The 24,557-nt window shown below is 38.3% G+C and overlaps 5 protein-coding genes and 1 long non-coding RNA gene across 13 annotated transcripts; 2 read left to right on the top strand and 4 right to left on the bottom strand.

The window, feature by feature from the left end:
• Positions 1-253: 253 nt before the first annotated feature.
• Positions 254-1,015, bottom strand: LOC124204726. Its single transcript, XR_006879061.1, has 3 exons — positions 863-1,015; positions 672-783; positions 254-468 (listed from the first exon to the last, which is right to left on the bottom strand). It is a non-coding gene; the product is annotated as an uncharacterized LOC124204726 (long non-coding RNA).
• Positions 1,016-2,070: 1,055 nt separating this feature from the next.
• Positions 2,071-23,892, bottom strand: LOC124204698. 5 transcript variants are annotated; one of them, XM_046601821.1, is made up of 6 exons: positions 10,357-11,065; positions 10,103-10,254; positions 9,764-10,036; positions 9,071-9,270; positions 8,745-8,982; positions 2,071-3,148 (listed from the first exon to the last, which is right to left on the bottom strand). In XM_046601821.1, exons 3-6 carry the CDS (start codon positions 9,958-9,960, stop codon positions 2,089-2,091), a joined length of 1,695 nt encoding a protein of 564 aa, XP_046457777.1. In that variant the 5' UTR covers positions 9,961-10,036; positions 10,103-10,254; positions 10,357-11,065; the 3' UTR covers positions 2,071-2,088. The 5 variants fall into 5 exon arrangements, with proteins under 5 accessions (XP_046457777.1, XP_046457782.1, XP_046457778.1 ...); XM_046601822.1 differs by lacking the exon at positions 2,071-3,148 and adding an exon at positions 7,585-8,659 and having other exon boundaries at positions 9,764-10,037; positions 10,357-11,089; XM_046601825.1 differs by lacking the exons at positions 2,071-3,148; positions 8,745-8,982; positions 9,071-9,270; ... (1 more) ...; positions 10,103-10,254; positions 10,357-11,065 and adding exons at positions 7,585-8,337; positions 22,267-22,591; positions 22,675-22,912; positions 23,004-23,219; positions 23,620-23,892.
• Positions 4,143-5,451, top strand: LOC124204716 (ubiquitin-conjugating enzyme E2-22 kDa-like). The gene is made up of 5 exons (XM_046601854.1): positions 4,143-4,306; positions 4,400-4,559; positions 4,634-4,852; positions 4,907-5,078; positions 5,150-5,451. Exons 2-5 carry the CDS (start codon positions 4,425-4,427, stop codon positions 5,284-5,286), a joined length of 663 nt encoding a protein of 220 aa, XP_046457810.1. The 5' UTR covers positions 4,143-4,306; positions 4,400-4,424; the 3' UTR covers positions 5,287-5,451.
• LOC124204715 (ADP-ribosylation factor 4-like) lies at positions 12,394-16,631 on the bottom strand. 4 transcript variants are annotated; one of them, XM_046601850.1, is made up of 7 exons: positions 15,090-15,795; positions 14,824-14,927; positions 14,539-14,712; positions 14,356-14,475; positions 13,360-14,299; positions 12,731-13,290; positions 12,394-12,644 (listed from the first exon to the last, which is right to left on the bottom strand). In XM_046601850.1, exons 5-7 carry the CDS (start codon positions 13,541-13,543, stop codon positions 12,522-12,524), a joined length of 867 nt encoding a protein of 288 aa, XP_046457806.1. In that variant the 5' UTR covers positions 13,544-14,299; positions 14,356-14,475; positions 14,539-14,712; positions 14,824-14,927; positions 15,090-15,795; the 3' UTR covers positions 12,394-12,521. The 4 variants fall into 4 exon arrangements, with proteins under 4 accessions (XP_046457806.1, XP_046457809.1, XP_046457808.1 ...); XM_046601853.1 differs by lacking the exons at positions 12,394-12,644; positions 12,731-13,290 and adding exons at positions 16,086-16,348; positions 16,428-16,631 and having other exon boundaries at positions 13,871-14,299; positions 15,090-16,019; XM_046601852.1 differs by lacking the exons at positions 12,394-12,644; positions 12,731-13,290 and having other exon boundaries at positions 13,871-14,299; positions 15,090-15,774.
• On the top strand, positions 18,859-20,424 carry LOC124204710 (proclotting enzyme-like). The gene is made up of 7 exons (XM_046601843.1): positions 18,859-19,174; positions 19,234-19,313; positions 19,373-19,497; positions 19,558-19,687; positions 19,747-20,031; positions 20,097-20,187; positions 20,255-20,424. Exons 1-7 carry the CDS (start codon positions 18,862-18,864, stop codon positions 20,332-20,334), a joined length of 1,104 nt encoding a protein of 367 aa, XP_046457799.1. The 5' UTR covers positions 18,859-18,861; the 3' UTR covers positions 20,335-20,424.
• Positions 20,247-21,264, bottom strand: LOC124204720. The gene is made up of 4 exons (XM_046601859.1): positions 21,233-21,264; positions 20,879-20,967; positions 20,483-20,689; positions 20,247-20,378 (listed from the first exon to the last, which is right to left on the bottom strand). The coding sequence occupies exons 1-4, from the start codon at positions 21,258-21,260 to the stop codon at positions 20,343-20,345; spliced, it is 360 nt and encodes a 119-aa protein (XP_046457815.1). The 5' UTR covers positions 21,261-21,264; the 3' UTR covers positions 20,247-20,342.
• Positions 23,893-24,557: the final 665 nt, after the last annotated feature.

Genomic DNA, 24,557 nt, shown 5'->3' with positions numbered 1-24,557 from the left:
ACACTACAGACTCTACACTACAAGGCATAATAAGGGAGTTTTATTTACGACCTCAACTTTTCCCTATTTTCCAAGCTGCAACGTAAAAGATGACTCACAATCAAGACAGAATTATTCCTAATGCGATATAACAGTCATGTTTTTGGAGCCCTGAAAGGACACAACATTTTTGTGAAAACTATGTTGACCCAAAACGAGAAAAAAAAGTTTTCTCTCACAAGAAGACGCCACCCAAAATAAGGGAAAATAATTCAAATGTTTTCTACCTTTCAGCCAGGCAACTCCAAGTTCTCCAGCTGCAGGAAAGTTGAATACGCCATTCACGGGATAGAAGGAAGGGTGTCCTCGTGAATACACCCACGTTCACATGGTTTGTACACGAGGAAAGAGATGGGATTTAAAGGAGGGGAAGAAGAGATGAATCGCCCGACGTCGATGGATCCTCCAATGAAACAGGACGATGTTGATCTACTTTTTAAAAAGATATAATAAATGTTATGCACAATATTATAGGAAAGTTGAAATTGAGATGTTGGCTACACGTAAATTCATTTTCATAAATGCAAGAACATTGAGTGTTTTTTAACAAAGTCACTTCACAAAAAATTGTGCAAGACATGCAAACAAGCAAATGAATTCAGTAATAGTATATTATACAAATTAATATTTACAGTCTGGTATCCAAGAAGTTGGGACTTGCTGATAGAAAGATACCAACACGAAGCAAAACTTGCATTTGTTATTCTTGATGATGAAGGCTGGCTCAGGAGTCAGGATTCAAATCTGCACAAAGAAGAATAAGGGAAAGCTGGATTGCTGGATTGTAATTTAAAAATGCATGCCATGCATTGAGGGAGCTTACATAGAAGTGCCAATCAGGAAGCAAATGCATTGATTGGATTTGATGCATCATGATTGCAGTTCACCTTTCATAACCTCATAATCATGCTAATTGCTATTCTTAGTTTTGAGGTCATTTAACTGCTACACAGCAGCACGTATATCTAAAAAGAGATTGGAGAGTATGGGAGACTCAGAGTCTCAGACATGAGACACTAGTACAGGAAGATTTCAGATTTCTATGAACTTTATTTCGTGGATTCGTGCAGCCATTAGCGCCATTAGCGGCATTGCCAGATGTACTTCTAATCCCTCATTGCCTCCCCGCCAATTTTAAACGAACAAAAATGTTGCGCAAGAATTACAGTAAATAATTAATAGAAATAGTGGTAGGTATACGACGTGGATAAACGTTCAAATGTCCAGCATTCAATATTGAGCCACTTTGTATTTCTGATTGAGTTTGACACCCATGTACGGGAGTTAATGGTTCTACTTTTAATTAATAATCATCTTCTAGATGGTACTATTGAATTAGACATAGGGGGCATCTGGGTTTAAACCAGGGACATTCCGATCTGCAGTCGGATGCTCTACCACTGAGCCCCCTTATTGTAATTTCTGACCCCCTTATTTGTAATTAACTAACCTAACACTACAGTCTTTTTTAGGGTTTATAGCTTTATGAGCAACTGACCAAAGCAACAGTAAAACTGAGGTGCAAGGTGCAGCCTTGTGATGAATAATTTTAGACTTCATTGGTGACAAGTTCTGGCAAAATCGACAGGTCTAATTTCCCTATACACACATAAGTAAAACCATCTAATCATATTTTTATTACATTAGCTTTCTGATTGCTTTGATTGTGCCATAATACTATTAATAGTTAACTGAATACTACAAAAATTACCTTGAGTTTATTAATGCATGTATAACCTCACTTTGGAAGTAATGGCTTACACGCTGCTGCCGCTAAAGAGAAAAGGTCCAAAGTTAGAAGTAATCCATGGCTGGCTGAAAAAGGCGATGGCTTTCCATTGACGGACCGTATATCTACAAATAAACGTCAAGAATGAGATTTCAGATGAACCAAAAGGTAGTGTAAGATTTTAAAACATTGGTACAGTGTATCGATGTTAGTCAAACATTTAATTTGCTAGTAAAATCTAAGAACTCGAGAAGTTCGTGCACGTAGAATAGGAAATAAATGATTTTTTATAAGAGTGAACGCAAGATTCGAACATTTTATTACCATTTCCTAGTAATTTTACAATTCCAATTTTTCCTAACGATTAAGGAGTTCCAATCAGCATAGTTTTTATCCACAATATTTTTACAACGATAGATATCGATGACTTCTAGCGGGTTGCAGCCACTTCTCAATAACGCATCGATGCCACGTTTCGTCACCGAATCACACTGGTCTAGCTCAAACTTTTTAAGGTTGTTCAATCGGTGCTGATGACATTTGACGGTCTCCAGTAAGATCTCGTCAGTAAGCACATCGCAACAAGAAATTGCAATTCGTTCAAGTGAAGGGGAGGAAAACAGAAAAAGCAAAATATCAACTGGAACATCGAGAATACAAATTAATTGCTTTAGTTCCTTAAAAACCGGCGGCTTCTTTTCAGATTGGAAGAGGTGTCGTTCGTTCTCAAGCGAGCCCGTAACGTCACTCATGTACAAGGCGTATAAATTTGGACAAAAGTCCATAATGGTAGAAATACGAATTAAATCGAAACACTCCAACGCAAGAGTCTCCAATGATCTTCCAAATACCTTGAGGAGTGGAGCAACTCCACCATCAAAAGTGATTTCAGTGTCATTTGGTACCCAAATGTTAGATTTGAAGATTTTCAGTTTGTGAAGCACCTTCAGAGACATTAAACACAAAAGGTCACTGTCCTTAAGTCCTTTCGTTAAATGAATTAAAACAACGGTTACTGAATGGCATAAGGAGAGTGCCAAATGAAGGCCATTACTTATGTAGGGCTTATCAGGAGAGGTGAACAGAGTAGATATTGAGAACTTGTTATTATATAATCCGGGTGGCTTAGAGTCTATCGTTGATAAGGACAACTCTACCAAGGCTTCCAAAGTATTGAAATTTTCAAGGATGTTCAAGGACTGTAAATGTGTGAGCGCCACTTGAATTCCCTGCTGAGTAACAGCAGTTTGAAGAATGCATAATTTTTTAATGGTCTCACAAAGTCCTGATTTTCCGTTTCCCATCCCCGGATAATCAACGTTACACAGCCATTGAATTCCGGTGTCTGTCACGTTACGGCAATGATTTAAATTCAACGATCTGTTTTTAAAAGTAATAATTAATAAACGGCGATTTCGGAAATACGAAAAAGTAATAAAGTAAGATTCTAAAAATACCTTAATTTGGAACAATGAATCCCAATGCTTTTTAAACACTTCTCTCCCACTTCCGTGTTTTCAATGTTCAATATTAACAAATTTCCAAGCTTGGGAAATAATTGCAAGTAACCGTCATAGTAAACAGGAAAAGCTAAATGTTGAAGCTTTTCTGTGATGAGCCGAACAAGGACATTTGCATCTGAAATTTGCCTGATGCTTGTGAAAGACCGAATGATTTCCTCCAAAAGAACAACGGCTAAATACATTTAGTAAAACACAAACAAATTAATTAATTTTAGATGAAAACGATAAAGAAAATTATGGCGATTCCGTCGTAAACTTACGTAATTCGTGAATTAATGCGTTCGCATCGACATTCGGCTTGACTTCTCGTGGGTAACCTGCATACTTGTTTTTTTCAATCGATTTTCTAATGCAATCTGCGCTAAGTTTAACGAGAGATCTGATTTCATGCACTCTAGGCATTGCAACGTTTAGAATGGGGTACGTTGTCAAGGGGATAGCTTAAAGAATCCATCAGCTCAAAGGATTCCTCCAGACTGGATAAAAGAACAGAAACAGCCAGTTATATAAAGATAAATATAGGGACCCGAAACAGGGAGAAACATAAAACGATAAAACCCACAATGGAGAACTAGAAGAAAAGAGCTTATCCTTTGTCATTAATATAAGAGTGGGGGATAAACCAAAGATAATTCATCTAAAGATGCAGTCGATCTATCTCAAGTGTAACTTTTCCCCCCATCCCCTTCTTTAAACCTAGCCGGTACACAGCACCTCTAGCGGTCAGATCATGCTTGAATGGATATTTACTAACCTTGCTGGAAATCTGACCGCTAGAGTGCTGTGTACCGGCTAGGTTTAAAGAAGGGGATGGGGGGAAAAAGTTACACTAATGGGAATGGGGATATAGCTCTACCGCCGGCCTAGTAGTTAAGTAGGCCATGGTAATTCTGAATTTTTCTGATGACGTTTACGTGTATGTGCCCTACCCTCACGTGTCATCGTAATCCTGTACATTTCATTAGTCTTCAGAATCGCGTCCACTACTCGTCTCTTTGATACTATTGGTATTACGGTGAGTGACCGTGAGTGACTGACTTGAGTTGATGTAGTTGAACTGAAGTTGCAATCACTTACTGATTTGATAATTCTATTTGTATTTTTTTAGATTGATATTTTACAGGTTACAAAAGATGGCTGATCCCAATGACCAGCAAGTAGCTAATCCTCAAGGAATCAGATCTGGGGGATCTGGGAACATAATAGAACATCATATCGCTGTGCAACGTATTAAACACGAATTGAAAGAAGTTTTAAACAGTGATGAGGTAATTGTGACATTTGAAATACAGTTTTTTTAAATGACTTTTAAAAACATCATTACGCATTCTATTTCTGTTAGGTCGCATGGTGTTCTAACCATGTTGAACTGGTCGGCGAAAGTTTTGCTGAATTGAAGGGAGAGATAGCTGGTCCACCTGATACTCCATACGAAGGTGCAAGATTCCAATTAGAAATCAAGATTCCTGAGAGATATCCTTTTGTTTCTCCCAATTTTCGGTTTGTCACCAAAATTTGGCATCCGAATGTTTCTTCAGTTACTGGAGCTATCTGCCTAGAAGTAATTTCTTAATAAATAGGTTAAAATAATTCTTAATGCCATATGTCAATTTAGCATCAATGGGCTGCTGCTATGACTCTACGAACTGCACTCCTATCGTTGCAATTATTATTGGCCTCACCAGAACCAGATGTTCCTCAAGATGCAGTAGTTGCTCGGCAATGCAAAGATAAGCCTCAGATTTTTCAGCTCACAGCCCAACACTGGGCAAATGCTTATGCAGGAGGTGGGTGAACAAGAACATGTAAATTACTTTTACCTGAATTGGGATTTTAGTTCCTTAATTGTCTCAACTAGGTCCTTCCGTTAATCCTGACTATGAGAACAAAATTCGGCGACTAAAAGATCTTGGTGTAACAGAAATGAACGCACGAGCATCACTTTCCTCGTGTGACTGGGATTTAGAACGCGCAACTGAACAGATCTTTAGTTAGTGATTTACATCGTTTTAAGCCCTTTTTTACCTAAGCAAAATGTTATTGCCTACAGTTTTGTGAGTGAATGGCTGAGGTGTTTGATCAATTTATGAAATTCTTTGCTTTCTATAATGGTCTTTATTGTCATATCTTTAGATTAAATATAAGTTGAACTAAATTCCACTATGCATCTACCTCTTTAATAAAATCACTAAGCACAATACTAAACGGGAGTTACAGCTACACTATTTTCTAATGGTTGCTTGTGAAGTTGTGACTTGTGAGTAACATTAAATATAAGTTAAGACAGTTTTAATGGCAAGGAAACACACATTCCAGGGTTAGTTTTTTTTGTATGAAATATGAATACAGATTTCTATAGTATATACAGTAGCTACACAAAGTTTCCGCACAGCTGAGAGAAGCTTATGGGAAAACGGGTATTTTGATAATTCGCCAAAAATCGAGTTTTCGTCGGACGAAAACGATTTTTGGACAGGGGGTTCTTAGACTTAAGGTTTATAGCATATATTTTTTGGGTATTTTTTCGTTCACGCGAACGTCCCTTTTAAATTGGAAGTAAAAGTTTCCGCACAGTCGAGAGGGCCAGTAGTAAATCGTACTACTTTGGCTCTCTTGTACTGGACGGAAAAGAGGGCTAGGATAGTTCTTTAGGGCTTAAAAAAAAGAGCATCGTTAGCTCTATAACCTCATCTGCAATGTTGACCCCCATGCCATTTGAGAAATCACTTTAATTTCGATGTGAAAATGAAAAGTTTTCATTTCTCAGTTATGTTCCCCCTTCCCGTAGTTGCCGGTTTTCCAAAAACCAAGTCTAAAAAAAAGGTCCTAGAGATGGCCTGTCTTTTTTCTCCCCCTGCCCCTAATATTTAAAATCTCGGTATTTGGAAAAACCGGCAACTACGGGAGGGGGGAACAAAGGGAAAATAACTGAGAAATGAAAACTTTTCATTTTCACATCGAAATTAAAGTGATTTCTCAAATGGCATGGGGGTCAACATTGCAGATGAGGTTATAGAGCTAACGATGCTCTTTTTTTTAAGCCCTAAAGAACTCTCCTAGCCCTCTTTTCCGTCCAGTACAAGAGAGCCAAAGTAGTACGATTTACTACTGGCCCTCTCGACTGTGCGGAAACTTTTACTTCCAATTTAAAAGGGACGTTCGCGTGAACGAAAAAATACCCAAAAAATATATGCTATAAACCTTAAGTCTAAGAACCCCCTGTCCAAAAATCGTTTTCGTCCGACGAAAACTCGATTTTTGGCGAATTTTCAAAATACCCGTTTTCCCATAAGCTTCTCTCAGCTGTGCGGAAACTTTGTGTAGCTACTGTAAGTACTTCTGTTTGTGCGGTTCAATGTTCGCAATACTTCTAATCCCTCACAGCCTCCCGCCAATTTTAAACGAACAAAAATGTTGCGCAAGAATTACAGTAAATAATTAATAGAAATAGTGGTAGGTATACGACGTGGATAAACGTTCAAATGTCCAGCATTCAATATTGAGCCACTTTGTATTTCTGATTGAGTTTGACACCCATGTACGGGAGTTAATGGTTCTACTTTTAATTAATAATCATCTTCTAGATGGTACTATTGAATTAGACATAGGGGGCATCTGGGTTTAAACCAGGGACATTCCGATCTGCAGTCGGATGCTCTACCACTGAGCCCCCTTATTGTAATTTCTGACCCCCTTATTTGTAATTAACTAACCTAACACTACAGTCTTTTTTAGGGTTTATAGCTTTATGAGCAACTGACCAAAGCAACAGTAAAACTGAGGTGCAAGGTGCAACCTTGTGATGAATAATTTTAGACTTCATTGGTGACAAGTTCTGGCAAAATCGACATGTCTAATTTCCCTATACACACATAAGTAAAACCATCTAATCATATTTTTATTACATTAGCTTTCTGATTGCTTTGAATGTGCCATAATACTATTAATAGTTAACTGAATACTACAAAAATTACCTGAGTTTATTAATGCATGTATAACCTCACTTTGGAAGTAATGGCTTACACGCTGCTGCCGCTAAAGAGAAAAGGTCCAAAGTTAGAAGTAATCCATGGCTGGCTGAAAAAGGCGATGGCTTTCCATTGACGGACGGTATATCTACAAATAAACGTCAAGAATGAGATTTCAGATGAACCAAAAGGTAGTGTAAGATTTTAAAACATTGGTACAGTGTATCGATGTTAGTCAAACATTTAATTTGCTAGTAAAATCTAAGAACTCGAGAAGTTCGTGCACGTATAATAGGAAATAAATGATTTTTTATAAGAGTGAACGCAAGATTCGAACATTTTATTACCATTTCCTAGTAATTTTACAATTCCAATTTTTCCTAACGATTAAGGAGTTCCAATCAGCATAGTTTTTATCCACAATATTTTTACAACGATAGATATCGATGACTTCTAGCGGGTTGCAGCCACTTCTCAATAACGCATCGATGCCCCGTTTCGTCACCGAATCACACTTGTCTAGCTCAAACTTTTTAAGGTTGTTCAATCGGTGCTGACATTTGACGGTCTCCAGTAAGATCTCGTCAGTAAGCACATCGCAACAAGAAATTACAATGTGTTCAAGTGAAGGGGAGGAAAACAGAAAAAGCAAAATATCAACTGGTACATCGAGAATACAAATTAATTGCTTTAGTTCCTTGAAAACCGGCTGCTTCTTTTCAGATTGGAAGAGGTGTCGTTCGTTCTCAAGCGAGCCCGTAACGTCACTCATGTACAAGGCGTATAAATTTGGACAAAAGTCGATAATGGTAGAAATACGAATTAAATCGATACACTCCAACGCAAGAGTCTCCAATGATCTTCCAAATACCTTGAGGAGTGGAGCAACTCCACCATCAAAAGTGATTTCAGTGTCATTTGGTACCCAAAAGTTACACTTGAAGATTTTCAGTTTGCGAAGTACCTTCAGAGACATTAAACACAAAAGGTCACTGTCCTTAAGTCCTTTCGTTAAATGAATTAAAACAACGGTTACTGAATGGCATAAGGAGAGTGCCAAATGAAGGCCATTACTTATGTAGGGCTTATCAGGAGAGGTGTACAGAGTAGATATTGAGAACTTGTTATTATATAATCCGGGTGGCTTAGAGTCTATCGTTAATAAGGACAACTCTACCAAGGCTTCCAAAGTATTGAAATTTTCAAGGATGTTCAAGGACTGTAAATGTGTGAGCGCCACTTGAATTCCCTGCTGAGTAACAGCAGTGCAACAAATGCATAATTTTTTCATTGTCTCGCAAAGTCCTGATTTTCCGTTTCCCATCCCCGGATAATCAACGTTACACAGCCATTGAATTCCGGTGTCTGTCACGCTACGGCAATGATTTAAATTCAACGATCTGTTTTTAAAAGTTATAATTAATAAACGGCGATTTCGGAAATACGAAAAAGTAATAAAGTAATCAAGTAAGATTCTAAAAATACCGTAATTTGGAACAATGAATCCCAATGCTTTTTAAACACTTGTCTCTCACATCTGTGTTTTCAAGGTCCAATATCAGCAAATTTCCCAGATTCGGAAATAATTTCAAGTAACCGTCATAGTAACCAGTAAAAGATAAATGTTGAAGCCGTACTGTGATGAGCTGAATAAGGACATTTGAATCTATAATTTTTCGGAAGCTAGTGAAAGACCGAATGATTTCCTCCAAAAGAACAACAGCTAAATACATTTAGTGAAACAAAAACAAATTAATTAATTTTAGATGAAAACGATAAAGAAAATTATGGCGATTCCGTCGTAAACTTACGTAATTCATGAATTAATGCGTTCGCATCGACATTCGGCTTGACTTCTCGTGGGTAACCTGCATACTTGTTTTTTTCAATAGATTTTCTAATGCAATCTGCGCTCAGTTTAACGAGAGATCCGACTTCACGCACTTTAGGCATTGCAACGTTTAGAATGGAGTGCGATGGAAAATAATCCAGTTTGAAGGAATGGTTCAGACTGGATTAAAAACAAGACAACGGTTAGTTTTGTAGGTAGAAAACCAACTCGGTAGGGAACAACCCCCTACCCGGTTCCCGGAACCGATTAGAAGTTAGAACTATAAGTTAGAAATATGAAAGGGACGCTGAAGAGAATTGGTAACTCCAAAAAAAAAAATTAATAAACAAAAAATTGTCGACTCAGTAATTAAATCTGTGTCATTAAAATTTTGAGTAAGAATTGAAAATAAAAAGTCCTAGCTGTCAAGCAATAAAAACCTTTCGTCTGTCAAACGCTCCCCCTCTCCCGTTCCACTCGATGGAACGTTTGACGAAAATGGAACAAACTAAAATTCAAGCTCAAATTGTTTAAGCTGCTTCCGGTCAAAAAATAAGAAAATTGTCTACTCTGCAGAAATGCAGATTCAAAAACACAAATACCCCTATTGGTCTATGATAAATGTCAGCTTAAGTGTACAGAAAGAAGGTTAAGGATTTTTATTGCGACTCACTTTGATGCAGAGGCCGATCCGTCGAGTCCAGCTTGCTCAGCTGAATTTAAGGCCGCTGGGAAGTTCTCCATCGGGAGGACTAAATTCGTTGGTGGTAGTAATATCTGCAACAATTGCAATGGGAAGAGTTGACACTCGAAACAGAATTCGTCAGCTGCTCCTGTTGGAAGAGGGCCGTCTCTTGGCTGCTTGTTCATCGTGGCAAATACGTAACAGGATAGAGTGTGACGTTTGTAAAATTCGGTCTTTCCTGGGTCTTTCAATTTTCCGTCACCTTTTTATGAAAATCGAAATCATTAGCAATTTAAACAATTTTCGTACACGACCCAATAGACTTACCAGGAAATATTCGCCTGATTCAGGATGTCTTGAATAAATTTGGTGACGAATAATTAAATCTTGAAGAAACTTTACTGCTTTATGGATTGATGGTGCCTATTTTTGAATCTTGTTGCTGGGTGAAGAGTTGCAATACTGGACCCAAAATGAACCTAAAGTGCGTACAAAATAGAAGAGGAAAATTTGTTAAATATAGAGAAAATGTTATTTTTACTTAAGAAATACATAAATATTAAGAGTTGGATAATTCTTACCCGAAAATCTTGCTGCATGTGAACTATAAAAGGTTTCTGATTGATAGCATGTAATCAAACTATTTCAGTCATCAAGTTGCTATTTTTTCGAACCCTGAAACATGTAGGCAAAAACAACTAAGCTGCGTTGCTTGTAAACGGTCCTGCGATTTTTGGCACGACGTTCTTCTCACTAGCAAACGTTTTTCGCTTTCTTCTTCAACAGCAGTGATATTTGGTCCCCATCCAGGTGTGGAACTAAGTCAAATAATGATCAACATGTAGACGGGAGAGTGGAGATTAGGATTCCTGCTTTCTTGTTCGAAACATTATGACCAGATTCAGCAATTCATGTTGGGGTCAGTAACATTGAATGCTCGGGTTCACTTTATTTGGTTTTCCACCAGCAGAGGCAATTTGTGTAGTCATACTGTAAGTACAGGACTAGTAATTTCATTGCTGTTGTGTTGGGTCATGTATGTGGTGTAAAAATGACCCCAGTGATAAGACACGCAGAAGAAATTCCTTCATGGCACCTTTTCTGTATGGAGAGACTGGGAAGCCGAAACAATACTTTCTGATATAATCTGGGAATACTTTAACGATGAATATTTCGTTGATTCGACTGCCTCATTTCAACCACGTGTAGAAAGGTGGGCACCAGAGGAGAGAGACACAACTTCCACCAGTTCCATTCTTCGAACTTCGTAGATTAATCGCGCGCCAAGAATTCTACAGCCGAATTTCCGCGAGAACAGGAAAGCAGTGGTGCCAATTTATGAAGCTCGATCGACTCAGTCTGATCAAATGTTTGACTAATATTTTTGTCCAATGTTGATAACTGTTGATTTAAAATAATATCTCTCATCACCTAATATTGCCCAGAAAAATTGATCACGTTTTTTTATTTATTTGCGGGTATGGGATGGATTAGTTGTCGATTGTCTCACTAGATTACCTTTACAACTATGGCCATCTAGCGCTAATTGGTCATTCAAGCAAAAATCAAATGTTTTATTCTCTGGCTCTCGCACTTCTCGCAGTGCTTTTGTAACGATTTTTCCCTTTTCTTATTTATTTACAGATGAAAGTCAGAGGAGAAATTATAGAATTATTGAGAAATTAAATCATCAGAAAACCTCGCAGCGTAGGGTATTTAGCGCAGGGTATTTAATAATGTCGTTCAAAATAAAATTAAAAAGATTTTCTCGTTCAGAGTTCGCCGTCTCTCATACCGGTCTATTACAGCAGTAGCCAACCCTCGAGTACTACGGCGTACAAGAGTGTCCCACGTCTTACGATGATAATCGATCTGACTCGCCCCAACGTATTTATCTCAGGTTTTTTTTGTTATTTAATATGCCGCGCATATTAGTAGTTAGCAAGGTAGTTAGTAGATGAAGTGTTAGTAGTAGAGTGAGTAGTTGGTTAGGTTTGAGTAGTTAGTGTTAGCAAGTAGTTGGTAGTAGAGTTAGTTTTGGTTAGGTTTAGTAAGTTAGTAGTCAGTTTTAGTAAGGGTTGGTACATGCATGGTTATATTATACAGAGCGATATGGGAGCAACTATGGGAAACAATGTGGCGGAAGTGGGAATCGAACACGGGACATTTAGGCACAACGCTAGATGCTATAACCATTATACCATGGTCGCATATCTTGATCTAAGTATTTCCGGAAGTAGATCATGTCCTAAAAAGTATTCGCTGAGAACCTCTAATATTATTTCATTCATCGATTATATTCTCTAGTAGCTTAGTGGTATAGTCTAGAGTTACCACGCTGGAGTCCTAGTTTCAATTCCCATCGGAGACATTTAAAAAACTGATGTAACTTGACAAGAAATGAAGAACCGGAAGCAACTTCAAATTTATTTATTGAATAAAAAGGTCGCTAGATGGCTAATACAAACATGGGCTAATAAGAATATTTGCTATGCGTGCAGGACTTGATTATTACAAGAATATATATTAATAAATGCATGAAGATCAAAAGAATGATAATTTATACCCACTTCTTTAAAGTCTTCCCTTAAATAATTTTGAAACGTATCCAACAATAATACATTTTAGACAAGTTTTATTCACTAGACGCAACCTGACAGTGTTTACACTATTAGGTAATAATGGTCTAACGACACTCGATTTCTATATGAGCCAACCACCAAATAAAACAAGAAATGCCGGGGTCTTATTTCTTCTTCCAGATTTGGACGTTTTGGAATAGCTGCCAATCAGCCGGCTGGTAAACTTTCGGCGCTTTTTGGCGGTATAGTCCCCATTTCGGCCGGAAATTAGCTCCATTCCACCACATCTGTGTAAGTAAAACCAATGTTTAATCACGCTGACATATACGCAACACACGAATAATTATTTTAATTCCCTTTCCATGTTACGTACTTCGTGAGCGACTTTTCTTTCTTTGATGAGGTCCTTTCCTTTCTCGTCTTTCAGCATCACGCGGATGTATCCACCTTCACTCTTCTTCTTGAAAACCGCCTCGACTAACACTTGAATCCATTTGCCTTTGGCGGCTTGGAGGTCCAGCAATTCATACGCTTTGTCTCCATAACGGTTCAAGTAGTTCGGATGCAAATTGAATTTGTCTTTTTCCGATAAACTCAGAGTGGCCAAAGGAAATTTGGAGAGTGACCCACTGCCGCCAGTTTTAATTTGGAAAATGTGGTAAAAATCGTCGTAAGTGTTCTTCATTTTCGGGTCCAGTTTGAACCACCAAGCGAAAATGAAGCTCGTTCCTTTTTTACCATCTTCTTTGCCCTTCATTTCCATCCGCTGCCGGTCGCCCTTTCCCGTGTAATCGTTATCGCCATCTCGGTAGATGGTGAAGTTGACGACGTTGCCCATCAGCGAATCTTTGACGCATTTGAGGTGAATCTTTTCCTTGTTGGTCGTGGGGAATTCCACCGCGTCTTTTTGGAGAGACGCTTCGATCATCTTCACTGTTTTATAAAAATTCGCCATGAGATATTATGAGATGATTCACTGTGATTAACGGTTAATTAATTTACCTGTTTGGTTGATGTTTTGATTGATGTTTGCCGGGCAGTTCTTCATTAGAAAGTCTTTGTTTTGCCTGGTGTAGCCATCAAAGTTGAATTGCAAGTCCCAGTTTTGGGATTGGCTAAAAGACAGGTGACTATTAATGGCTACCTGGAAGACCACGAAGAAAATAAAGTTAGCAGCAGTCTTCATCACTATGTAGATCCGTCGCTCTGAGCAGCGGGAAGTGATTAATGTCGGATGCTGGAAAAGGGATAACTTTATAACACATTAGATTATTTGCGCACAGGTGGTTCGAGCGTGACAAGTGTTACTAACGAATAAAGTGAGTACTGAGTCAAAAAGCCATTACTTCCGGAGTGCCAATAAGCCATTGACACGTCTAACTTTCGAAAAGTATTGATCGCTTTTGTGATGACGTTGTCGCACTTGCGGAAACATCCGTGTAACTATTGAATCATGGACTTTTCGACCAACAGGTATAAAGGTTCCTATAGCTGAAAAATGTGAATGAGGAAATTGTTTCAGATTGGATATTTTATTCCGTAGCAATGTCGGAGACAATACAGCTGGAATGTGTATAATTAAATTCCTGTAATTAATGCGAATTCCGTAAACCCAAATTATAAATACCGAGAAAGAGCACGCACCAAGGTAATAAAAGGTATGTGGACATTGTTAACCTTATTTCTACCCAAAATAAAATTCCTGTTAACATTCTCCGTTTGAGAGCACACAGTCCAGTGCATACTCGCATTATAATCCCGACATATCACGGGTGGGCTGTTGTAGTTGCAACAAGTGATTTGGGTGGAACAACTGGATCGGCATCAGAAAGGGCAGCGGATGCTTCGCTTCCGACCGAAGTTTTGACACTGGTGGCTGGTTGGACATCTTTACCGGCTAGATCAAAAGAGACAGGTTTTGGTACCCTGTTTCCTTTTGTACCTGGCAGACCGAGGTAAAAAAAGGTAGAAATAAAACAGTTAATTTGTTTTTGTTACCGAATGATCCGCTCGAAGGCTTAGGGATAACAGGAGGGAATTGTTTGGGTTTTTGGTGAATTGCCGGTTGCGACAAAGTTGCCAGCAGGTAATCAGTGATGAGAGTGCCCAGTAATGCATCTGATCGTGAATAAGTTTAAATGATTCAATTGTGCTACACGGAATTTGATATTTTCTACGTACCGTCGGATCCAAACATTTCTCCGAATTCACTCGGACCCTCCTGTTGATATCCAACGTATCTGTGATCAAATAGCGGTGAATAATTTGGATAAAACATGTCATCCTCAGCAGGATATGCTGGCGGGTGATAATCCATGTAATCGGGCACCATCGGGGTGCTATAATAAGGCCATCCTACAATACACAAAATTAAGTTACAAATGGATTTATTATTTAATTCTAGGCGGCAATAATTTGGAACTTCATTCAAGACCAACAGCTTAGGAAATGTTATTTTTATATTACCTCGTTGGGGATGTCCATGTATGTATGGGTTGTATTGGTTGTATTTGTATTGATTGTATGGGTTGTACGGGTGGTAACTTCCTGCTGATTCTAATGGCTCCATCCTGGAGAAGAAGCGCAACAGTGAGTTCAAACGGGCAAATGATGTTCCATGATTTAACGGGGGAAGGTAAGGAGTGAATCCTGCCGGACCTTCGCCCGAGCAGATGGACAAAAAGGAGACGAAAAGACAACTGAAGAGTAAAACAGACATTTTCTAAATGTACCTCAATTTTCGACGGGTTCGCCTTTTCTTATATATGAGACGGTTCGCCTAACTGGTTTAAAATCTACGACGCTCATCGGATCACGACTTGGAATACCTTTTGTCTTGTTCTTCTTACAATTAGAAAAATTGTTAAAACAAAACAGTGGTATGGACATTAAATTGATCTTAGATAAGACATTCTTCTCCAATTAATTTCCTGCAAAACAAGTTTTCAAAATGTACTCTACGAAATTTTGAAGGTTAAATTTCCTTATTCCCTCTCGAACGAGTGAACTTGTTAAAATTCAATTTCTACATTATTCTCGTAGACGACAACGAACTTGGGAACAGTGACGAAACTCAATTATAATGTCAACATCCTACGTGTTATTCTGTTATTCCTAATAAGCGCGAATTCTTCTATTACGTGTTGCTTATAATTTGGATAGCCGAGGCCAATGGACGGAACTGGTTACTAATAATGAGGGATTCAGAGAGCTTGTCGTGATAACTACAGAATTCCGGTAATTAAAAAAAAAAAAACTTTTTAGACTGTCAGTTTGTTGTCTACTTCTAATATAATTAAATAGTTATGAAAATGTTGCAAACTTTAATTTATTAATAAAAATCCTTTAGGACTTTTATTAATTTCGCTTATCTGATAAAAAAATTTACTTTGATACGTAAAATGGTTCTAAATTCAAATTGTACAAAGATCGGTGCCTAGGTTGTTTCATTTTTTGGCTAACTCATCAGCCAGCCAGTCAAATCCTTCGCGCAATCCATAGCCTTGCGTGGCGGATGCGGCCTGAATGCGCCACCGCATCCCTGGTAGATTACGACTGAGGTCTAATTTGTCTTCCAACTCTGAAACGCTCATAGAGTGGGCCAGATCCTGTTTGTTAGCAATCACCAGGATTGCCACATCTTTTAAAGCGTCCTCTTGCAACTGCGAATAAAGAATCAAAGATAAAAATGAGCCCACAAATAATTCAAATTCCAAATGGAAACTTACCATCATTTTTAAGTCGTCCCAAACTTCTGTGATGACCTCCCTGTCCTCGCAATCGACAACAAACACGACGCCTTGCGAATCACGCAAATAGTGTCTCCAGAGTGGTCGAAACTTGTCACCGCCCCCAACATCCCAGACGACAAAGCGGATGTTGTTGTATTCGAGGCTTTCCACGTTGAAACCAATAGTCGGGATGGTGGTCACAACTTCCCCGAGCTTGAGATTGTAAAGGATTGTGGTCTTGCCAGCGTGCGGATGTCCTACTAAAATCGAAAAAAAGATTACAGTCTTGTACTTCTATACACAAAATTTTCCTTGACATGGTAAGTAAAAAAAACTAACCCATCACAATTTTCACTTGCTTCTTGCCGAGGAGTTGTCGAACAAAATTGGAGAAGTTAATCCCCATTGCAAGTGAATAACAATTCAGTTAACCTCTACTATTCCACTGAATCCTTTCTTTTTTCCTCACTGGTCAAAAGGTACAAAAATACCAAGCCGGAACAGTTTGCGTTGACGCCACAACAACACAGATAAAGGTATAACGTTATAATACAACGCCGTAATATCAATCTACTATACGGAGAGCAAAGGTTTGGTTTTATCGCAGTGTCGAGATTCTTATCGATATTGCAGTATAGCACTTGAAAGCTCAATTTCACATCCTAAAAGTCGCCGGTAGTTTTCTGCTATCTAATTAAATTGAAATGTTTAATCGTTTCTACAATAGGTTCTTTTAGCACTTTTAGAGTTTGCTTAACACGGGTCTTGGCAAAAAATTTGAATTATCTGTAGATGTTCTCACGCACTGCTTACTAGACACACCACGAAACTGTCCCCATGGATAGCGACGATATGAAATTAGACTGAAATATTTTCTTTCTGGCCTTTTCGCCTTTTCAACCCACACAAACCACATCTTATCATTAGTGCTGCTGTCTAGTATATCTTTTGATAGGGAATCCGATTGATAAAGTAAAAACCGTTGCGTTACCGAGTATTATCCTGGGAGGCAGCAAAAATGTCGATCCAAGAGAATTGTCCGGAATTGTTTAAGATGATCAGCTCTCCCACTCCTGAAAACATATTTAAAAACAATTACGAAAAGGAAAGGTAAGAAATATACGTAACAATGCCACTCACCCATTCCACTGCCAATATCAAAATAGTAATAGGCTATTATGAGTGACAGCAACTCAACTGTGGAGGTAAAAAGAAATGATCATTAGTTTGAGAAACAAGCAAAACAATCTTATGAGTCTTAAAAGGCAGATTAGGTAATTATAGATTGTTTTGTAGTGACAGCGTCAGTTTTGCAGGGTATAGCGTCTATACCGGCTATAAAACAGAAATTGAGCATCACGTCTAATATATCCAGTTAGCAACAAAACTGAGAGTCGTTGTTATTAATTTTTCCCAGAACGTTCTAGGTGATTTACGCTTCGCTGTGTCGTTTGGCCTTAATACTAGACAGATGCACAAGTTGCATTCGTGTTTCGATTAGATCAGTTCGTCGAAAACAGGGGAGCAATATTGAATAGAACTAGAACGCCAGACATGTTGGGTGGAACATGGAAAACATTTTAGTTTATCGAATATGCTGGGATTGCAGGACGAACTACAGACACTCAGATGGGAATAATAGATAGGCCTATTAGTCCATGTAAAAGTGTTAAGCGTTAATTAGTTCACGTTTTGTTCAGGATTTGCTGTCGTCAGCAACCTGCGCAGCTGTGTAGCTCTTTCAAAAGATTTCCACGTAGAAACTCGTAGTCGAATTGAACAACTCATAACGAATCCATCAGTCGATCCTTCAATATGAAATTCGCCGCTGTCCTCTTCTTGACTGCCGTTTGCTTGGCCGCTGTCGTGGTAAGTTGAATTTTATTTTGATAGTTCTTAAGGTGGATCGTATACAGTAGATTTCAAATTTGTTGATTTTTTCTCTTCGAATATGTTTGATCCGTTGAAAATTCATTCCGTGTAAAATAGATGGGCCAGACAACAAAGCAAAGCACCCAGAGGCCAACTTATCGCACTTCACTTAGGCCAAATGGGTCGACGTTGAAGCCAACGGACAAGACACCGAAGCCGACAGACAAGACGTCACCAAGGCCAACGGACAGGACACCGAAGCCAACGCACAAGACGACGCCAAAGACAAGCATAGGCACAACTGCGAAACCATTAAGTCGTTTCTGTAAGCTTACCGGATGGTGCTAAGGCATTGAAAAGTTGAGCATCAACTTTGTCTTTTAATCCTTTAAATTTACTTGGCGATGTGGAAACACCAAATCGACCTGAAACAACATTTTTTTAATAATCACAAACAGATTTTTTGCACCTTTTTAAATTTAAACAAGTATCAATACAAGTACAATAAAATCACTTATAATGGACTGTTGACGTATTTTGCTTTCCGAAAAGCCAATTGAAGCCTTTACTAGTCTGCAATACGTTTGGAAGAATACTAATGTAATTTTACTTAACCATGTCGTCATCCTGCGCCTGGAAAGGCAAATTACATCCGTAGTCTTCGGTGCTGTCAATAAGGCGATCAGTAAGTATCATGGGTCCTTCGGCGTCCTTCACTCAGTCATCGGCAACCTTGAAAGGTTTTACGATTTCCTTACATCACTCACTCCGGACATCCTAAACATAAACGACAATTCAGCACACATTAAAAACAAACAAAATCACAAAAAGAGCAAAGTTCAAGGTACAAAATTTCTCTGTACATTTCAAGGACCTTAAAACAAAATTAATATGAAAGGAAATGACGGCGGGATTCCGCTTGGCTGAATGCCGTCACAGCCGCGTGGAAACACCTTCACACGACAGAACAAGCCAGTTTGCTAGAGATAGTAACTCAGTAGGTCTTTACAAGTTGTGCTGCTCAGCTAAACTCAAAAGAACTAGGTTATTAATTAAGTTGGCTAATTCATTTCTGTGTGTTTGTCGTAGTGATATTTTAAGTATGGCTCGAGTTTTTCACTTAACAGTTATTGTTTTAACGGAAATCCTGCTACTCTTTTCCGGCTCAGCCAACGGTCGCTCCTATCAAACGGATGATTTAATCACCATTAAAGGTAAGAAGAGTTAATCTTATGGAATTACGTTTCATTATTCTCTTGACATCTGCAACCAGATGAAATTAAACAAAGTGAGAAACGGACAGCGAGAATGGTTGGTGGGGAGGAAACAGCACCGAACCAGTACCCCTTCATGGTAACTAATCGATTTAAAAAAAAAAAAAAAGAAACATTATTTTCTAATTAATTCATCAGGTGGCACTGATGAAACGCAACGATGGATTATCTGACGAATACTTTTTGTACTGCGGAGCATCTTTGATTACTTCGACACAAATCCTGACAGCGGCTCATTGCGTTAACGACCTCGCCTCAGACAAGTATTGAATCAAGTCCCTTAAATTATTTCAATTGATTTTATGGTTTCAATCTCGGAACAGAATTTTGGACCCCGATCGTTTCTTAGTGTTACTAGGCATGCACTTCATGAACGAGTCGATGAACGACGCTCGGGTGACGAAGAGAGTCAGGGGCGTGACAGTTCACGAGGAATTTGATTCAATCACTCACGTGAGTATAAAAATATGTAAAGAGGAGTTATACCTATGTTGACTGAATTTTAATTTCAGTACAACGACATAGCCATCCTGACGTTGGAGTCGCCCGTCGTTTTCACTTCGGCTATTTCACCCGTCTGTTTACCTCCGGCGGGATCCAGCGAACTGTATCTGAACCAGATGGCCACTGCCAAGGGATGGGGACGGACGCTCGAAAAAGGGAAAAATTCCGATTTCCTTCGTCACGCCAACATTCGCATCATTTCCAACTCTCTATGCAGAAAAAGTTACATGGATGACGATAAAATTGCAGATCATATGCTCTGTACTTGGTTATCAGGCAGAGATGCCTGTCAAGTAAGTTAAATAATAATTGACGACATATTACCTGTAGTATAAAATTCGGTTTCTTCTTTGCACAGAACGATAGCGGCGGACCCTTGGTCATCGAAGCGAACGGTCATAATCAGAAATGTCCTTGGATTCAGGTTGGAATCGTCAGCTTCGGTCGAGGTGTGTCATAATTTTGATTGATTATGTGAGTTCTACCGCATCAATTATGTACTTTTTTGTACAATAGGATGTGCTAGGAGATATCCAGGGGTGTACACGAGAATGACATCGTTCCTACCCTGGATCAAGAATCACATGAACATATGAGTGAGAAGTTATTGCAAGAGAAGCTTCCAGCTGTCTGATAAGTCCTGGTGAACAAGGAATTAAAAAAGCAATAAAATAATAAACTTATAATGCTTGTACCAATAATCAAAGACATCTTATGATGAAAAAAATAGAAACATTTTCTAACCATTAAGCCTAGGAAATACAGCCCGGCATTACCAAGTGTCCCATTCCGCAGAAAAGTTGTAAAAGTAACTTCAGGTGGGATGAGAGAAAGGGTGTCATCGTGAATACACCCATAACACTCAAATGGGTGTACACAAGGATAGAGGGGATTAGACAATGGAGAAAAAGAGGTAAACCACTTGACCTGGATTTTCGGGATGCTGTTTACCTAAATTTGAAAATAATAACCGTAATGAACATATTATAGAAATCACAATTTAAAATAGAGGAAAAGTTAGCAACGGGACACAGTAGGTTAAAATTTCTCAACACATTTCACACTTTGCACATACACCCATACAAATTGTTCAATTATATAACAGACGAAATAAGGAATAGAACCACAAAAATTGAATACCATAATGATGAAGTAGTAGAGACTGCCGAGCTGATGAATGGTCGAACACAAGCAAAACCTGCATTCATTGTTGTTCATGATGATGGCTACTTCAGGACTGAAATTTAAAAAAAAATAAAAGAATAAGGACAACATCAAACTTGCATTGCAAAGAAAGCAATAGAAAATGAAGGCCATGCTTTCGCCATGCTTTCAGAGGGCTGACATGAGAAGTGCTAGCGGGTGCTAGTCACGAACCAACACAAGATTCGACCCAAGGTTACTCTTCTTTAGCCCCCACGACATAATAATAAGCCTCCATAAATTATGGAATATGATTATGGACCATAATCAAACTTCTTAATTTTAATTTACCTGCTAAACAGCAGCACGTAGATGACATGAACACGACGATCAGTTTCCACTTTCCAGTTTCGTATTTTTCTGTTTAACAATTACGTCTGTTAACGCCGTTGCCAATTCTACTTTTTGTTACCTGCCGGATTTCAATTGACGTCAAACGCGAAGGTAGTGAAAGCTGTTTTTTTTTCTTTATTTCTATGTTTTTCCAACATTTAATTTGTAAGTAAAAACTTGGATAAAGACTACGAAAGTGCAAACGTTTAAAAGGACAAGAAATTTGATAAAAGCGGATGCAAGATTCGAACATTTTATTTCGATTTCCTTGTAACTTCACAATTCCAATTTTTATTTGCGATTAGGGAGTTCCAATCAGCATAGTTTATATCCACAATATTTTTACAACGATAGATATCGATGACTTCTAGCGGGTTGCAGCCACTTCTCAATAACGCATCGATGCCACGTTTCGTCACCGAATCACACTTGTCTAGCTCAAACTTTTTAAGGTTGTTCAATCGGTGCTGACATTTGACGGTCTCCAGTAAGATCTCATCTGTAAGGACATCGCAACAAGAAATTCCAATGTGTTCCAGTGAAGGGGAGGACAACAGAAAAACCAAAATATCAACTGGTACATCGAGAATACAAAATAATTGCTTTAGTTCCTTGAAAACAGGAGGCTTCTTTTCAGATTGGAAGAGGTGTCGTTCGTTCTCAAGCGAGCCCGTAACGTCCCTGATGCACAAGAAATTCAAATTTGGACAAAAGTCGATAATGGCAGAAATACGAATTAAATCGAAACACTCCAACGCAAGAGTCTCCAATGATCTTCCAAATACCTTGAGGAGTGGAGCAACTCCACCATCAAAAGTAATTTCAGTGTCATTTGGTACCCAGAAGTTAGACTTGAAGATTTTCAGTTTGCGAAGAACCTTCAGAGACATTAAACACAAAAGGTCACTGTCCTTAAGTCCTTTCGTTACATGAATTAAAACATGATTTACTGAATGGCATAAGGAGAGTGCAAAACAAATGCTATTACTTATGTAGGGCTTATCAGGAGAGGTGTACAGAGTAGATATTGAGAAAATATTATTATTGTATAATCCGGGTGGCTTAGAGTCTATCGTTGGTGAGGACAACTCTACCAAGGCTTCCAAAATATAAAAATTTTCAAGGATGTTCAAGGACTGTAAATGTGTCAGCGCCACTTGAATTCCTTGCTGAGTAACACCAGTGTAACAAATGCATAATTTTTTAATGGTCTCGCATAGTCCTGATTTTCCGTTTCCCATCCCCGGATAATCAACGTTACACAGCCATTGAATTCCGGTGTTTGTCACGTTACGGCAATGAGTTAAATTCAACGATCTGTTTTAAAAAGTAATAGTTAATAAATGACGATTTATTCTAAAAAAAGAAAAATAATAATGTAATTAAGTAAGCTGAAATACCTTAATTTGGAACAATGAATCCCAATGCTTTGTAAACACTTGTCTCCCACTTCCGTGTTTTCAATGTTCAATATTAACAAATTTCCAAGCTTGGGAAATAAATTCAAGTAACCGTCATAGTAAACAGGAAAAGATAAATGTTGAAGCTTTTCTGTGATGAGCCGAACAAGGACATTTGCATCTGAAATTTGCCTGATGCTTGTGAAAGACCGAATGATTTCCTCCAAAAGAACAACGGCTAAATACATTTAGTAAAACATAAAAAAAATAATTAATTTTAGATGAAAACGAGATAAAGAAAATTATTGGTGATTCCGTGGTAAACTTACGCAATTCGTGAATCAAAGCGTTCGCATCGACATTCGGCTTGACTTCTCGTGGGTAACCTGCATACTTGTTTTTATCAACAGATTTTCTAATGCAATCTGCGCAAAGTTTAACGAGAGATCCGATTTCATGCACTCTAGGCATTGCAACGTTTAGAATGGGGTACGTTGTCAAGGGGATAGCTTAAAGAATCCATCAGCTTGAAGGATTCCTCCAGACTGGATAAAAGAACAGAAACAGCCAGTTATATATAGATTAATAGGGATGTTTAGTAAAAGTCTTGCACTAAAATGTTGCCAAAATAGTTTAGAAGCCATATACTAAACAAAATGTATGTTACATGAACGGTGAGCAATAATTTTACAGCCAGCTTCCAACAGCTGGCTACCTAACACAGTAACTTGCAATATATAATATTCAGCTCCCCCAGTTACAAAATTTCTGAAATTTTGACATTATTATTGGAGTCATCCGTCCACCAGCACGAGGATGACTCTGACATTATTAGGGCAAGTTAAAATAAAAAGTGCAAAGTTAAAACCCGCCCTTCATACTTGAGATTAAGCTTCAATAAACTCCATTAACAAATAAAACAAAACGAAACACTGAAAAACTTACTGAATGAGAAGAGAATGTGTGAATGAGCAAATGAAGTGGGTGCTATCTGATGAAAATCGTTCTAATCGTTAGGTATTTTTATTTCGTCGTCTGCTTTGTTTTTAGTTTTTACAAATTTGTGGCTGCCGTTTATTTCTATATCATTTTAATATTTAATTTTTCTTGCGAAACGTAATAATGCATGCACAAGTAAACCCTTTCAAAACATTTTAATCCATAGTTGCTAATCCCTAAAATTCTTCCCCGCATTAGAAATATGTTATTATTTAGTACCACTTTTCCCTCATCTTTTGCGCGAAAAAAATTTCCGCGCATATTAGTGCCCGCGCAACGCGCACGATCTGTCATAAATGGTGAATTCTGAGTGATGACTTGAGTGATGACGTGTACATGGTGTATGACGTGTATGTGCCCTACCCCCTATACCCTCACTGTCAACGTAATCCTGTACATTGCGATTTCAATTTAATCAGTTTCAGAATCGCGACCACTACTCATCTCTGTATTGGTTTTACGGTGAGTGTCTGACTGTTGTGTTGATGTAAATTGTAGATGCTTAATATCTTAGTTTATCATTGCTAAGCGAGCCTAGTTTTTCCTAGTTTATTTTTGCGAAGCTAACCTTTATGCTTTAGCTTTACTTCGCCTACATGTCGTCAAATTAAAGAATTTTAAAAATGTCCTGCTACCGTTGAACTGAAGTTGCATTGATATCACTTACTGATTTGATATTTCTACATCTTCGTATATTTTCAGATTGATATTTGAAAGGCTACCAAAGATGGCTGAACACAATGACCAACAAGGATCTAATCCTCAAGCAATCAAATCCCCCCCATCTGGGGCATCGGATGCCAAAGTTGAAATAGAATTGTCTGAACTAATGCTTTGGAAATCAGAGTTGGATGTTCTGAAGAAACAGCTTTTTGATTTAATTC

The sequence above is a fragment of the Daphnia pulex genome, chromosome 10, assembly GCF_021134715.1.
Source record: "Daphnia pulex isolate KAP4 chromosome 10, ASM2113471v1".
Taxonomy (NCBI): Eukaryota; Metazoa; Arthropoda; class Branchiopoda; order Diplostraca; family Daphniidae; genus Daphnia; species Daphnia pulex.
Note: the sequence above shows the minus strand (reverse complement) of the source record. Positions and strands in the feature narration are given on the sequence as shown.

Bases quoted from the DNA above. Each gene is read 5' to 3' on its own strand.
- LOC124204716 (XM_046601854.1), top strand. From the start codon at position 4,425: ATGGCTGATCCCAATGACCAGCAAGTAGCTAATCCTCAAGGAATCAGA. The intron at 4,560-4,633 runs GTAATTGTGACA...TATTTCTGTTAG, and splicing joins AAGTTTTAAACAGTGATGAG to GTCGCATGGTGTTCTAACCA. The intron at 5,079-5,149 runs GTGGGTGAACAA...TGTCTCAACTAG, and splicing joins GGCAAATGCTTATGCAGGAG to GTCCTTCCGTTAATCCTGAC.
- LOC124204698 (XM_046601821.1), bottom strand. From the start codon at position 9,960: ATGAACAAGCAGCCAAGAGACGGCCCTCTTCCAACAGGAGCAGCTGAC. The intron at 9,271-9,763 runs GTGAGTCGCAAT...TTTTTAATCCAG, and splicing joins GGATCGGCCTCTGCATCAAA to TCTGAACCATTCCTTCAAAC. The intron at 3,149-8,744 runs GTATTTTTAGAA...TTTTAAAAACAG, and splicing joins ATTCATTGTTCCAAATTACG to ATCGTTGAATTTAAATCATT.
- LOC124204715 (XM_046601850.1), bottom strand. From the start codon at position 13,543: ATGAAGACTGCTGCTAACTTTATTTTCTTCGTGGTCTTCCAGGTAGCC. The intron at 13,291-13,359 runs GTAAATTAATTA...TTTATAAAACAG, and splicing joins TCAAAACATCAACCAAACAG to TGAAGATGATCGAAGCGTCT. The intron at 12,645-12,730 runs GTACGTAACATG...TTACTTACACAG, and splicing joins AAAGAAAAGTCGCTCACGAA to ATGTGGTGGAATGGAGCTAA.
- LOC124204710 (XM_046601843.1), top strand. From the start codon at position 18,862: ATGACGGCGGGATTCCGCTTGGCTGAATGCCGTCACAGCCGCGTGGAA. The intron at 19,175-19,233 runs GTAAGAAGAGTT...ATCTGCAACCAG, and splicing joins TGATTTAATCACCATTAAAG to ATGAAATTAAACAAAGTGAG. The intron at 19,688-19,746 runs GTGAGTATAAAA...TTTTAATTTCAG, and splicing joins AATTTGATTCAATCACTCAC to TACAACGACATAGCCATCCT.
- LOC124204720 (XM_046601859.1), bottom strand. From the start codon at position 21,260: ATGTCATCTACGTGCTGCTGTTTAGCAG. The intron at 20,690-20,878 runs GTATTCAATTTT...TTTCAAATTTAG, and splicing joins TCTACTACTTCATCATTATG to GTAAACAGCATCCCGAAAAT. The intron at 20,379-20,482 runs GTTAGAAAATGT...CTTGTTCACCAG, and splicing joins TGTATTTCCTAGGCTTAATG to GACTTATCAGACAGCTGGAA.